This window comes from Monodon monoceros, unplaced genomic scaffold (assembly GCF_005190385.1).
Source record: "Monodon monoceros isolate NGI ecotype Baffin Bay Population unplaced genomic scaffold, NGI_Narwhal_1 Super_Scaffold_16, whole genome shotgun sequence".
NCBI classification, from domain to species: Eukaryota; Metazoa; Chordata; class Mammalia; order Artiodactyla; family Monodontidae; genus Monodon; species Monodon monoceros.
In genome coordinates this window covers 33,395,780-33,410,499 of record NW_021703772.1, presented here as the reverse complement: position 1 = coordinate 33,410,499, position 14,720 = coordinate 33,395,780, and the positions used below count along the sequence as shown (strand labels likewise).

Genomic DNA, 14,720 nt, shown 5'->3' with positions numbered 1-14,720 from the left:
TTCTCCTTATGGAAGGTATTTTCAAAGTTCTCCTCTATAGTGGGAAGTGACACATCCTTAGGACTGTTTCTGGCTCACTCCACTCAGCCCAGGATGGAAACCCCAGGGAAGACCCCAGAATCCCAGAATACAGCTGTTGCCCTTTGACCCTGAAAATTCTCTTCACCTTGCAGGAAGTAAAGCTCATTTCTAACTTGAGACCTAAATTCATCAAAACCAAAAAGCAGTTGAAAGTAGAGACAAGAACAGCATAAGAAGAAAATTTATAGACCAATCTCACTTATGATCAAAGCTGCAAAACTCCTAAATGAAATATTAGCCAATCAAATCATTATACACACACACACACATACATATCTATATACCATGACTGAATTCAGTTTACCACAGAATTAAAAATGGTCTAACATTCGAAAATCTGTTTCTGTACTTAGGGTCATCTCAATACATGCAAAAAGAAAAATCAATTTATAAAATTCACCCATTCATGATTTAAAATTATCAAACTAGGAATAGAAGAGGACTTCCTGATTTTGATAAAGAGTACCTACCAAAGGACTTCCATCGTGGCGCAGTGGTTAAGAATCCACCTGCCAATGCAGGGGACATGGGTTTGAGCCCTGCTCTGGGAAGATCCCACATGCCGTGGAGCAACGAAGCCCATGCACCACAACTACTGAGCCTGTGCTCTAGAGCCCGCGCCACAACTACTGAAGCCCCCGCGCATAGAGCCTGTGCTGCACAACAAGAGAAGCCACCGCAACGAGAAGCCTGTGCACCGCAACAAAGAGTAGCCCCTGCTCGCTGCAACTAGAGAAAGCCCGCGCACAGACACGAAGACCTAACGCAGCCAAAAATAAATAAATAGATAATTTTTTAAAAAAAAGAGTACCTACCAAAATCTGCAGTAAACATCACACTTTAATGGTAGAACTTCAGAAGCAGTCTCTTTAGAGGCAGGACTAGGATAAGGACACCCTCTCTCATTGCTTCTTATTCAACATTGTACCAGTACAGTAGGGTAGGCAAAATAAAAGAAAAGGAAGAGGATAGAAAGGAGGAAATGACACTGTCATTATTCTCAGACAATAGTATTACCTATGTGAAAAATCCGAGGGCCTCTATAGAAAAGCTATTAAAAGACAAGCCATTAAAAGACAAACAAAAAAATTCGGCAAGATTACTAAATATACATCAATAACAAAAATCAATTGTGGAAAAAAATAGTATTTGCAAACATAAAGTACAATTTATAATGCAATTTTAAAATAATTCTTATTATGGAAAACCCCAAACATACACAAGGGTGGACAGAACAGCACCAATGAGTTTCACGTACCCATCTCCTGGCCAATATTGTTCACCTATATTCCCAATTCCTTCCTGCCTTCTATAGTATTTTGAAACAAATTCCAGGCTCATATCATTTTACCCATATACACTTGAGTATATATCTTTAAAAGACAAGAAAAGACTCTTTTGACATAACCGTAATACTGCTATTGTACCTAAAAATTAGAACTATTCTTTAACATAATTGAATATCCAATCAGTTTTTTCAACATTCTAATTGTCTCAAAATTATTATAATTGTTTTAGACTTTGTTTGCAATCGGTTGATACGGCCTTTTTTTTTTTTTTTTTTAATTTATTTTTGGCTGCGTTGGGTATTCGTTGCTCAGCCCGGGCTTCCTCTCGTTGCGGCGAGCAAGGGCTACTCGTCATTGCGGTGTGTGGGCTTCTCATTGCGACGGGCTCTAAGAGCGCAGGCTCAGTAGTCCTGACGAACGGGCTTAGTTGCTCCGAGGCATGTGGGATCTTCCCAGACCAGGGCTCGAACCGCTGTCCCCTGCGTTGGCAGGCGGATTCTTAACCACTGCGCCACCAGGGAAGTCCTGACACATGGCTTTTAAGGGTCCTTTAATTTATCGAGTCTTCTCATTTCTATTTTCTTTCCCCTCACTTAGTTTATTTTCAGGAAACTGGGTGACTTTTACTGTAGAGTTTCCCACAATCTATACTTTGTTGATTGAATCCTCAAAGTATAGTTTAACATGTTTCTCTGTCTTCTGTATTTTCTGTAAGTTAGTACTTGGATCTAGAGACTTGATCAGATTCAGGATTGGCTTTCACAAGACCACTTCATGGAGGGCATTGTGTTCTTCCATCAGGAGATGTAATGTTTGCTGGTCTCTTCACGATGCCACCAGCTACAGATCCATTCATTCATTAAAGGTTATGAATTACTTGGGAAACTCCTACCAAAAAAAATTTCTTTTCTCTTCTACTATTTAGTTATCTAGTGGTACATATTATACAGGAAGGCAGAATAAATGTAATTTTAAAACATATATATCAATAAATTTAAAAGGCAATAAATCTAAAAAAAGATGTGTTAGACGTTCATTAAAATCTTATTAAATTAACTAAAAGTAGGCCTGAATAAATATAACATTCTATATAGTGCTATATATAATGTTCAAAGATTTGAAGGTGACAGTTCTCCCTAAATTAATCTATAAATTCAATGCAGCTCTATTTTTAAAAATCCCCAGTAGGGTCTTTGGTGGAACGTGATAAGTTGATCGCAAAATGCATAAAGAAGTGTCAACAATAGCCAATACAATTTTTTTTTAAAGTGTGGGGTCCCCACCAATGAATGGGTCTCCCTGGAGTAGTTAGTTAGTTAGTTAGTTGTTTATTTATTTATTTATTTTGGCTGTGCCGGGTCTTAGTTACAGCATGTGGACTTCTCAGTTGCGGCATGCAAACTCCTAGTTTCAGCCTGCATGTGGGATCTAGTTCCCCGACCAGGGATAGAACCCAGGACCCCTGCATTGGGGGGGACCACCCACTGGACCACGAGGGAAGTCCTGCCAATAAAATTTTGAAGAAAAACAAAGAGGAAGAGTTTACCCAGCCACATATCAAAAATTACTTTAAGGCTATGATATTGACTTAGGGACAGACAGAAGGGAGAATCCAGAAATAAATGCACCCATATACAGAAATGAAATGTGACAGAAGTGGTATTAGAAAACAGTGGGGAGAGAATGAGCTATTATTCCCTATATAATTTTCAGATAACTGGTTATCCATTTTTTAAATTCTTACCTCACAAAATAACGGATGTATTCAGGATCTAAATGTGAAAAAGCAAAATTCTTAATCTTTTAGAAGAAAGTATACAAGAATATCTTTATGAATTTGAGAAAGGGAAAATTTTCTTACCCATGATTCAAAACACAAGCCATAAAGAAAATTATTGACAAACCCAACTATATTAGAATTAAAGTTTTTGATATGTTAAACAGAGTTAAAAGACAAATACAGATTAGAACACAATATCTGTAGTGCATATAACCAACAAAGAATTAGTACCCCAAATGCACCAAAAACTGCTACAAATAGAGAAGGCAAAAGACAATCAACCCCGGGCTTCCCTGGTGGCACAGTGGTTGGGAGTCTGCCTGCCCATGCAGGGGACACGGGTTCGAGCCCTAGTCGGGGAAGATTCCACATGACACGAAGCAACTAAACCCATGTGCCACAACTACTGAGCCTGTGCTCAGGAGCCCGCGAGCCACAACTACTGAGCCCGTGTGCCACAACTACTGAAGCCCACACACCTAGAGCCTGTGCTCCACAACAAGAGAAGCCACTGCAATGAGAAGTTCGTGCACCGCAACAAAGGGTAGCCCCCGCTCGCCGCAACTAGAGAAAGCCCGCGTGCAGCAACGAAGACCTAACACAGCCAAAAATCAATTAATTAATTAATTAATTTTTTAAAAAAAGACAATCAACCCAAATGAAAAATGGGTGAAAGATGTTAATAGGTAATTAACAGAAGAGGAAACCTAAATAAATGACCATTTATTTCTTAGTCAAACTTGCTACTCAGGAAAACTCAAATGAAAAGAAAAAGAGATATTTCATATATACCAGATAAGCAAAAAATTTTGTCTGTAAATATTCATTATTAATGAGGATATGGAGTTTTAGAAACTCAGAGCAATTTGGAAATACCCAATAAATTGAAGATGCATATACCCTGCAACCCAACAAGTCCATTCCCAGGTATACGTTAGAGAAACTCTTTCATGTATGAACAGTGACTCACTCAAGAAGGTTCATTGCAGCATTGTTTGTAATCACAAAAAACTGGAAATAAAAAAGCCATCAATAGCAAAATGGATAAATAAACTGTGGTAAGTTTATACAACGGTATAATAAGGTACAAGAGCTTAAAATAAGTGAATGGAAACTGTATGTATTAACAGGGGTTAATCTCGAAAACAAGATTTTAAGCAAAATAAAAGCAAGTTGCAAAAGTGACATAAATGATATTACTGGTATGAAGTTTTAATATGTAAAATCATATTATATGTTGTTTAGAAGTGCTTTATATGTGGTAAAGATATAAAAATATACATGAGGACAGTGTAGGAGAGAAAAAACTTTTCTTCTACTCTCTTAGAGGCCCTGCCTGGGCCGGAAAATTAAACTGACAAAGACAAACTAACAGGAGAAAAGCACACAAATGTATTTAATGTAAGCTTTATGTGATGCAGGAGGATTCATAAGGAAGTAGTTAAGCCTGAGCATCTTTATACTTGGTTTGATGAACAGTGGACAATGTAATAGTACAAAAGGTAAGTGCAAAGGGTAATTAACTGGGGGAAACAGAGCAAGGCCTGTTTGTTTGGGTTCCTCTCAGAGTCTCTCTGTCTTCAGGGATAAGGGCACCCCTTTCCTCCAAGTAGAACCTACCTCTCACATGAGTAGCCGTCTCATAACCTACACTGCCCTTTCTCAAATTCCTTCAGCTTAAAATACTCAGTATGCCAAGGTGCCATGTTTGGGGGCAGCATATTCTGAACCCAGTCAACTGATAAATACCAAATTTAAGAGAATGGTTACTTCTGGGGAGAGAGTGAGGGAAATAGGATTATATGTGATACAATAAAGTCTTAGACTATATCTTAAATGTTTTCCTTAGAAAAAAAATGTGAATCAAATATGGCAAAATGGTAAGATTTCACAAATGTAGGTGGTAAGTTCATGGGTAATCATTATACGGTCGTTTTTCTATACTCTGCATTCCTAAAATATTTTACAGATTCTTTTAAGGCAGTTAAAAGTTGTAGGTTATTATTCAAAGTACTGACTTAGTTTATTCCAATACTTCCTAAATATAAGGTTATTTTACTAGAGAAACAAAACAAAACACCCTGCTATGATCCACGTCCCAGCGACAGGATTTCAATTCTAATCAGTAGTGAAATCACACCAATTGTAGAACCCCAACTTTTGGTCAATACAAACGCGCCCTCTGCTGGTCATATGGTGCCCTGTCCCAAAGTTCAAAATAGTGGGGAAGAGCAGTGAAACTTGTCCAATGAGACAGCTTTTACCAAGCCAGCCAAGTTAGGGAAAGAAACTCTCACAGAATTCCTCTCAATCACAAAAATACTTAAATCAGCTCCCACTCTCTATTACTATTACATATGATCCAAGACAAAATAAATTCCAGGGTACCACCACCGCAATCAACCTTTCCAGTTCTCTCAACCACCATGTACATTAACAATTCTGTCCCTACTCCAAAGTCTGGAGGTTGATGTATGAGATAGTAGATGCCACCCTTAACATTTGGGAATGGCAGAAGAGAGCCCAAGTTCCTCTCGGTGGTGGTGCGGACACCACTGAACACTGAAAAATGGATAAACTAGTATTAAGGGAATAATGCTGGTGGGATGACAGGTAAATTTTTTCTTTTCAAATCTTTCTTTAAAGTTACAATACCTTTAAACAAAATTGAGGAAAAATCAATTAATTCATGCAAGAATCTACTGCTCAAAGAGAGAGGGAAGTGAGGATTGAATATTAAGAGTCTTCCTTTCAAAAAACATTTTTTAAAGTTATTTCGTTTTGCTTTGTTTTGCTTTGTGCTAATATCCATCTTCCCCACTAAAATTTAAGCTTCCTGAGACCAATGTGTGAATCCATCCTACTCACCACTATATTCCCAGCACCTAACACAACGACCATCAGGTAGTAGGTATCTAATAAACATGTGATAAATAAAGGAATGAATGACCATTTCCTTGGAGTGTAAAGTGGTACAAATTTTCTGGGGAGCAATTCAGCAGCAGACATTGTGCCTTTAAGACTGTACATTCTTCAGTAATCATAGATGTGGACAACGAGTAAGTCCTTTAATAATCAGAAACATTCCTTTCAGGGATATGCTATGCAAAGTTCATTTTAGTTATAAAAGAAATTCAAAACAACCTGAATTTTAAAAGTTACATGTTTGGTTAAGTCTATTATGGTATATCCATATGATGAAATGCTATGCTGTTATTAAAATCATTTTTAAGAATATTTAATGATATGGGAAATTCTAATAACATAAAAATAGATTAAAATTATATATACATTATTTTATCAACTCTATTAAAATATGAGTATATATTTATTATATATGCATGAAAGTATACACACCAAAGTATTTTACTGTAGCTGTATGTGAGTAGAGGGATCATGAGTCAGGGGTTTTTTGTTTGTTTGTTTGTTTTTGTTCTTGTTTTTAACAGGTGCCAGCACTGTTTTAGACACTTTATTTGTATTAATATATCTTTAAGTTTTTAAGCAGCTTTATCAAGAGATAATTGCCTTATAATAAATTACACCTATTTAAATTGTACAATTAGATAAGTTTTCTTTAAGTGTTAAATATTACTTTTTCTATAAAGATTTTAATGCAATCAACTTCACTTTTCCTTAGATTTTAATTATGTATAATTATTTGGTAGAATATAAAATTATTCAACCAACAATTTTCTTCTATTGAGACATTAAATATTGTTATGATTTGTAGGGGGAGGTTCTAGTTTTCTTGAGATTAATTGATATATAACGTTGTATTAGTTTAAGGTGTACAGCATAATGACTTTATATTGCAAAATGGTTACCACAATAAGCTTAGTTAATGTCAATCAGCACACATAGTTACAATCTTTTTTCTTGTGATGAGGACTTTTAAAATCTACTAGGTAAGTTCTGATACTGTATATTTCAACACCCGTGAAACTATCACCACAATCAAGATAAAACATTTCAGGGGACTTCCCTGTTGGTCCAGTGTCTAAGAAACAGCGCTCCCAATGCAGGGGGCCCAGGTTCGATCCCTGGTTAGGCAACTAGATCCCACATGCCACAGCTAAGACTTCCATGCCACAACTAAGAGTTCACATGCTGCAACAAAAGATCCTGCATGCCATAACTAAAAGGTCCCACGTGCCACAACAAAGATCGAAGATCCCTCGTGCTGCAACTAAGACCTGGTGCAGACAAATAAATATATATTTTTTAATTTCATCTTTCCCAAACGTTTCCTCGTGCCTCCCCCAACTCCAGTCTCTATCATTTCCAGACAAACACCTATCTGCTTTCTGTCACTATAGACTGGTTTGCAGTTTCTAGAATTTTATATAAATGGAAGCATACCATGTATACCATTTCTTTGTCTGGTTGCTTTTACTCCCCATAATTCTTTTGAGATTCATCCATGTTGTTGAGTGTATCAATACTTCATTTCTACTTACTACTACTGAATAGTATTGCATTGTATGTATATACTAGCCTGTTTATCCATTCACCTGTGGATGGGCATTTCGGCTGTTTCAAGTTTTTGACTATTGCAAATAAAGCTGCTATGACCATTTGCATATAAGTCCTTTTATGGACATATGCTTTCATTCCTCTTGTGTAAAACACCTAGGAGAATAATGGTTGGATGCTATGGTACATCCAATATTTAATTTTTTAAGAAATTGTCAAGCTATTTTCCTAAGTGGTTGTACCATTTTACATTCTAACCAGCAGTGATTGAGAGTCCCAGTTCCCCTGCATCTGTGTTAACTCTTGATATACTCAGTCTTTTTAGTCATTCTAATAACTATATGTTGATTGGCAGGGAGGGTTCTTCTTTATGCTTGTGTTTTCCAAATTTTCTGCAATGAAATATATGTTTCATAATTTAAAATTGCTTACAGTATCTAAAATAAAAAGTAGCCTAGTCTAATATGAAGTCAGTCTGGAGACTTCTCATTCTGAAAACTACCCAATATGGTCTTCAGAGCACCCAGCAATAGCTGTGTAGCCTGCATAAGCCTTCCTCAGAATATAACTTTTTTTCTTTTAATCAGTTTTCTTTTCAATGATATAAGCACACTGGGGTTTTAAGAAAAAATTTAAACACATAAACCTCTTTATCTAGCATGTTATTTCCTTTTTCTGTTTTCTCTTCCAGCTTTTACAGTTTTAATACACAATTCTATAGTTTTCTATTTTTACTTGTCATTATATCATATTTTCCATATCATATTTTCCATGCTGATTTATCTTTTCAACCATAATTCTAAATGTCAAATTAATGCATCATAAATTTCCCATTGTTTGGCTGTTTCTAATTTTTTATTATTAATGATAATGTTGTAATAAATAACTTTGTACAAAAAGCTTGTTTCTTCTTTTAAATTATTTCCTTATGAAAATACACAGGAGTGAGATTCCTGATCAAAGACAAGAACGTTTTTCTAGGTCTTGATATGTACTGTCACATCGCTTTCCCAAAGGGGCTTACTGATTTTAATGTCACTTGCCATGTGTCAGCACTGCAGCATTTGCCAATTTCCTAGGTATAACATACCTTGTTGTGCTAATTTGCACGCCTGTTGACTGCTCACCAGAGTAGAAGTTTTCTCACGTGTGGGATCACTGTCTGCTGTCCTTTGCTAATTAAGGATGCTTTGTCTTCACAGACCCAGAGCGGAGGAGTATGACCCTTGACCCTCTTAGTGCTTCCCTGGCTGAGCACACCCAGACCCCTGAGGCAGATACTGTCCAAAAGGCGTAAGTATTCAAAGTCATAATGACATGGACTTCTCTACTTTTGTTTTCCTTTCTTTTTAATTAATTTCATTTCCGTTTTTTCCTAAGAGGCATGAAAATTCTCAGCTAACCAGCCCCATGCTCTACCAGCCAGAATTAAATTATTGTCTAAGAAACAAAGATTCTTGGGGAGGATTATACTGTGATGTGTTTCCTACTTAAACATATTCTTTGGCTGGGTGGGTGAAGAGTGAAGTTGAACTCTAACTACGTGGAAGCAGCTTTCTCCATTTTTCCACATATCTGAGCTCTGCAGACATGCCTCGAAAGCAGAGGTCTCTCAGCTCAACCTTGGTTTCTCCTCTCAGCATTCACTCAGCTCTGGGTAAAATCAATAATACCAATAATACTAATACAAATTGCTAACGTGTATTAAGTGATTCCTGTGTGCTCACCATGTGCTTACTATGAGCTCATCAGCCAGCAGCTCGGCCGGTCAGGCCCAGTCACTTCACCCAAGCCCCAGTTGGCAGTGGCAAGCTGGACCGAAAGCCTCTGTGACCTCCCATGAGCCTTGGTGACTTTAGAACCTGCTCTCACCTGCCTCATGGTATAAGGATTCCCTCCTGGGTCAGAAAGGCTGGGTGCTCTCTATGAACAAAAAAGGGAACGGGGCACTTGGGTATTGAGGCAGCTATCTGAAGAACTCCACGTTTTAACTTTTGTATCTCATTTCTCCAAAATGGATTTAAACTGCTTACAATAACAACCCCCATCCACCAAAAAAGAAAGATGAGACAATCAAAAAAAATTTATTTTTAATCTGGAGGAAAAGAAAAAAGAACACCAACACTCCCCAGAAGTCATTATAGTCATTGTGACTAAAGTTCAGACTTTCAGACTGAATGTGAAAGCAAAAAAAAAAAGAAAGAAAAAGGGCTTCCCTGGTGGCGCAGTGGTTGAGAGTGAGCCATGGCCGCTGAGCCTGCGCGTCCAGAGCCTGTGCTCAGCGACGGGAGAGGCCACAACAGTGAGAGGCCCGCGTAACGCAAAAAAAAAAAAAAAACAAAAAGGAGGGGAGCAACATGATCAGGTTTTGTGGTTATCATTTGCAGCATGCCGGTTCCTCAGGGGAAATAAAGGTTTTCCTAGCACTAAATTCTAAAGTATTCTTCTATAGGTTTTATAGAGTGACATTGAATGATTTAAAGACTCATATATTTACAGGAAATTCCATTTACCTCATTTGATAAATATTTCTCAAGTTTCTATAGTAAGGCCCTGTGCTAGCCCAACTCGGTAAATATAATACTGATTTAGCTAAAAAATAAAATATCCAAGACCAGGCCTGGCACGCAGTAACTGCTGCTTCAGCTGTTACTCAATCCATACGGCTCTTTCTTAGTGACCTTTTCACCCAGAGAACATAAGTCAATTATCCTCCAGACACATGGTCAGTGACAGCAGTTCTACAAGGGATCACACTAACACAGTACCTGACGTTTTGGTATCTGAATTTGATCAAGAATAGAATTCAGAGGGCATAAAGAAATGGATATATAGGCGCATGTTTCTGTGACAACCTTTCTTAAAGGTCACTTTTTTTTCAGCTAAGCCTTCGATAGAAGAAATTTCGGTTAGGTAATCCTATTTCATTTTGTTAAAGTCATAAATATGCAACCCCAGAGAGGCAAACTATTCCTTCCTTGGGGGTGTGGAGAAAAGGGAACCCTCTTGCACTGTTGGTAGGAATGTAAACTGATACAGCCACTATGGAGAACAGTATGGAGGTTCCTTAAAAAACTAAAAATAGAATTACCATATGACCCAGCAATCCCACTATTGGGCATATACCCAGAGAAAACCATAATTCAAAAAGAGTCATGTACCCCAGTGTTCATTGCAGCACTATTTACAATAGCCAGGTCATGGAAGCAACCTAAATGCCCATCCACAGACAAATGGATAAAGAAGAAGTGGTACATATTTACAATGGAAAATTACTCAGCCATAAAAAGGAACGAAATTGGGTCATTTGTAGAGACGGGGATGGACCTAGAGACTGTCATACAGAGTGAAGTAAGTCACAAAGAGAAAAACAAATATTGTATATTAACGTATATATGTGGAATCTAGAAAACTGGTACAGATGAACCAGTTTGCAAGGCAGAAGTAGAGACACAGATGTAGGGAACAAACGTATGGACACCAAGGGGGGAAAGTGGGGGGTGGTGGTGGTGGGATGAACTGGGAGATTGGTATTGACATGTATACACTAATACGTATAAAATAGATAACTAATAAGAAAATGCTGTATAAAAAATTAATTTAATTTAATTTAAAAAAACAACAACAACTATTTCTCCTTCTCCCTAAGGTTTAGAACTTAGCCTGAGAGAACCCCAAAAGTGAAGACTAACTTTCTAATTTCCTTTATTCAGGGATGTGTTGAGAAAAAGAGGGCTGACCAAGTGTGTAAAATGCCCACCACAGTGAAGTTCCTGGCAGAAAACAGATGCTCAATTAATGTTTGTTCATTTTCCCTCTTCTGTGTCCACGAGTTTTTCTTTTTTCTTTTTCTTTTTATGTGAAGTATAGTTGATTTACAATATTGTGTTTCAGGTGTACTGCCACGTGATTCAGTTATACAATACGTATCTTTTTTTTTTCCAGTTCTTTTCCATTATAGGCTATTACAAGATACTGAATATAGTTCCCTGTGCTATACAGCAAATCCTTCTTGTTTATCTGTTTTACATATAGTGGTGTATACATCAGAGCTCTTCTTTAGTTTGGTCCTGTTGTTTTGCTTTTTTCAAAGGGGCAGAGATTATAATGTGCACCATCAACACAGAGGACTCCCAGGACATGGGCCTGACTCCCCAGAGGGGCTGGATCCTATAGATACATCTCTTCTTCCAAGAGGAAAAGAAGGGAAGACTGAACCAAGACTGTTCAACCAGCAGACACCAACCAACATCAGTCATGTGAGTGTAAACACTTAGGTAGGAGCTTGGTCCAGAACCCTACCTGGAAGGTGCTCCCATCAGGGCTGCCATGTACAGTTGTATAGATTGCTTACTATACAAGGGCACCTGCAAAGGGAAAAAGTGGGAGCTGAAATCCACTCTGTGGTCCACTCACCATGCCCTGCACCCCAGTATTGGGTTGCATTCTTCTGAAGGATGGGGTACCTATTTCTAATTCCTACTAAGGTACTAAAAGGAAACTCAGTTTTCCTATACTCACATCACTTCTGACACCACATGTGTGAAGGATTTTCCCACATCAACCAATTCTCCAGCTCTCTAGACACCAACGGGTGTCCTACAATTCAACTCTGACACTAGCTACCCAGAGTTAGCACAGACCCCACAGGTTAAGGGCTCAGTCCCACATGCCTGCTCCACTTAAGACACCAATCACAAGTCCCAGGTTGTCACCTGTACTTCTGACCAACAATCTATAAAATAAGGGGTTCCTAAAACCCATCCTCATGTTCAATAATTTGCTAGAACAGCTCACAAAACTCAGGAAACATTCATTTACTAGTTTAGATTTATTACGAAGGATATTTTAAAGGATACATATGAACAGCCAGATGAAGAGATACACAGGGCAAGGCCCAGAAGGGTCCCAAGCACAGGAGTTCCTGTCCCCATGGAGTTGGGGGTGTGCCACCCTCCTACTACATAGATGTGCTCACCAACCCTGAAGCAATCTGAACTCCTTGGTTAGGGCTTTTATGGAGGCTTCATTACATAAGCATGATTGATTAAATCACTGGCAAATGGTGATTAATGCAACTTCTAGCCCTTCTCCCCTCCTCTGAGGTGGCGGGAAGGGCAGGGGGCTGAAAGGTCCAACCTTCTAATCCCGTGGTTTGTTCCCCCTCCTTAGGGGCTTTCCAAAATAACTCCATTAACGTAAGCTCAGGTGTGGTTGAAAGGGGCTTGTTAATGAATAACAAAAGACACTCCTTTCCTGTTTATGCTCCAGAAATTAGAGGCATACCTCTCATTTTATTATGTTTCACTTTATTGCACTTCACAGATAAATGTGTTTTTACATATTGAAGGTCTGTGGCAGCCTGCTTCAAGCAAGTCTATCAGCACCACTTTTCCAACAGCATTGGCTCACTTTGTGCCTCTGTGTCACATTTTGGTAATTCTCACAACATTTCAAGTTTTTCCATTATTATTATATTTGTTATGGTGATCTGTGATCAGTGATCTTTGATGTTACCATTTTAATTGTTTTGGAGCACCATGAGCCATGCCCATATGAGATGGTGAACCTAATCAATAAATACGTGTTCTGACTGCTCCACGGATCAGCCATTCCCTCTCTTCCTTTCCTCAAGCCTCCCTATTCCCTGAGACACAACAATATTGAAATCAGGCCAGTTAGTAATCCTACGATGGCCTCGAAGTGTTCAAGTAAAAGGAAATGTTTCACATCTCTCACTTTAAATCAGAAACTAGAAATGATTAAGCTTAGTGAGGAAGGCATGTGGAAAGCTGAGAGAGACCGAAAAGCTAGGCCTTTTGCACCGAACCGTTAGCCAGGTTGTGAATGCAAAGGAAAGGTTTTTGAAGGAAGTTAAAACTGCTACTCCAGTGAACACATGAATGGTAAGAAAACAAAACAGCCTTATTGCTGGTATGGAGAAAGTTTGAGTAGTCTTGATGGAAGATCAAACCAGCCACAACATTCCCTTAAGCCAAAACCTAATCCAGAGCAAGGTCTTAACTCTCTTCAATTCTATGAAGGCTGAGAGAGGTGAGGAAGCTGCAGAAGAATTTGAAGCGAGCAAAGGTTAGTTCTTGAGGTTTAAGGCATGAAGCCGTCTCCATAACAAAAGTGCAAGGTGAAGCGGCAGGTGCTGAGGCAGAAGCCTGCAGCAAGTTATCCAGGAGATCTAGCTAAGATAATTAACCAAGGTGGCCACACTAAACAACAGATTTTCAATGTAGATGAAACAGCCTTATGCTGAAAGAAGATGCCATCTAGGACTTTCAGAGCTAGAGAGAAGTCAGTGCCTGGCTTCAAAGCTTCAAAGGACAGGCTGAATGTTAGGGGCTACTGCAGCTGGTGACTTGAAGTTGAGGTCAATGCTCATTTACCATTCTAAAAATCCTAGGGCCCTTAAGAATTATGCTAAATCTATTCTGCCTGTGCTCTGTATATGGAACAACAAAGCCTGGATGACAGCATATCTGTTAGCAACACGGTTTACTGAGTATTTTAAGCCCACTGTTGAGATCTACTGCTCAGAAAAGAAGATTCCTTTCAAAATATTACCACTCATTGACAATGCACCTGGTCACCCAAGAGCTCTGATGGAGATGGACAAAATTAACGTTGTTTTCACGTCTGCTCACGCAACATTCTGCAGCCCACATGTCAAGGAGTCATTTCAACTTTCAAGTGTTATTTTTTTAAGAAATGCATCTCGTAAGACTCTAGCTCCCATACCTAGTGATTCCTCTGATGGACCTGGGCAAAATCGAGAACCATCTGGAAAGGATTCACCATTCTAGATTCCATTAAGAACATTTGTGGGGAATTCTCTGATGGTCCAGTGGTTAGGACTCAGCGCTTTCAGTGCTGTAGTCCGGGTTCAATCCCCAGTTGGGGAACTAAGATCCTGCAAGCTGCAAGGCACAGCCAAAAAACAAAGGAACGTTTGTGAGTCATGGAAAGAAGTCAAAACATCAATATTAACAGGAGCTTGGAAGAAGCTGATTGCAACCCTCATAGGTGACTTTAAGGGGTTCAAGACTTCAGTGGAGGAAGTAACTGCAGATGTGGTCAAAATA

At 38.6% G+C, this 14,720-nt stretch overlaps 1 protein-coding gene across 1 annotated transcript in view; it reads left to right on the top strand.

Annotated features, from left to right (window-relative positions):
• The window catches only part of KIAA2012 (KIAA2012 ortholog), a 115,980-nt gene that overhangs the window by 90,981 nt on the left and 10,279 nt on the right, over positions 1 to 14,720 (top strand). Inside the window, exons 16-17 of the mRNA XM_029225674.1 lie at positions 8,829 to 8,919; positions 11,720 to 11,885. Of these exons, the coding sequence (XP_029081507.1) occupies positions 8,829 to 8,919; positions 11,720 to 11,885 (257 nt within the window). The remainder of the gene's footprint in view (positions 1 to 8,828; positions 8,920 to 11,719; positions 11,886 to 14,720) is intronic.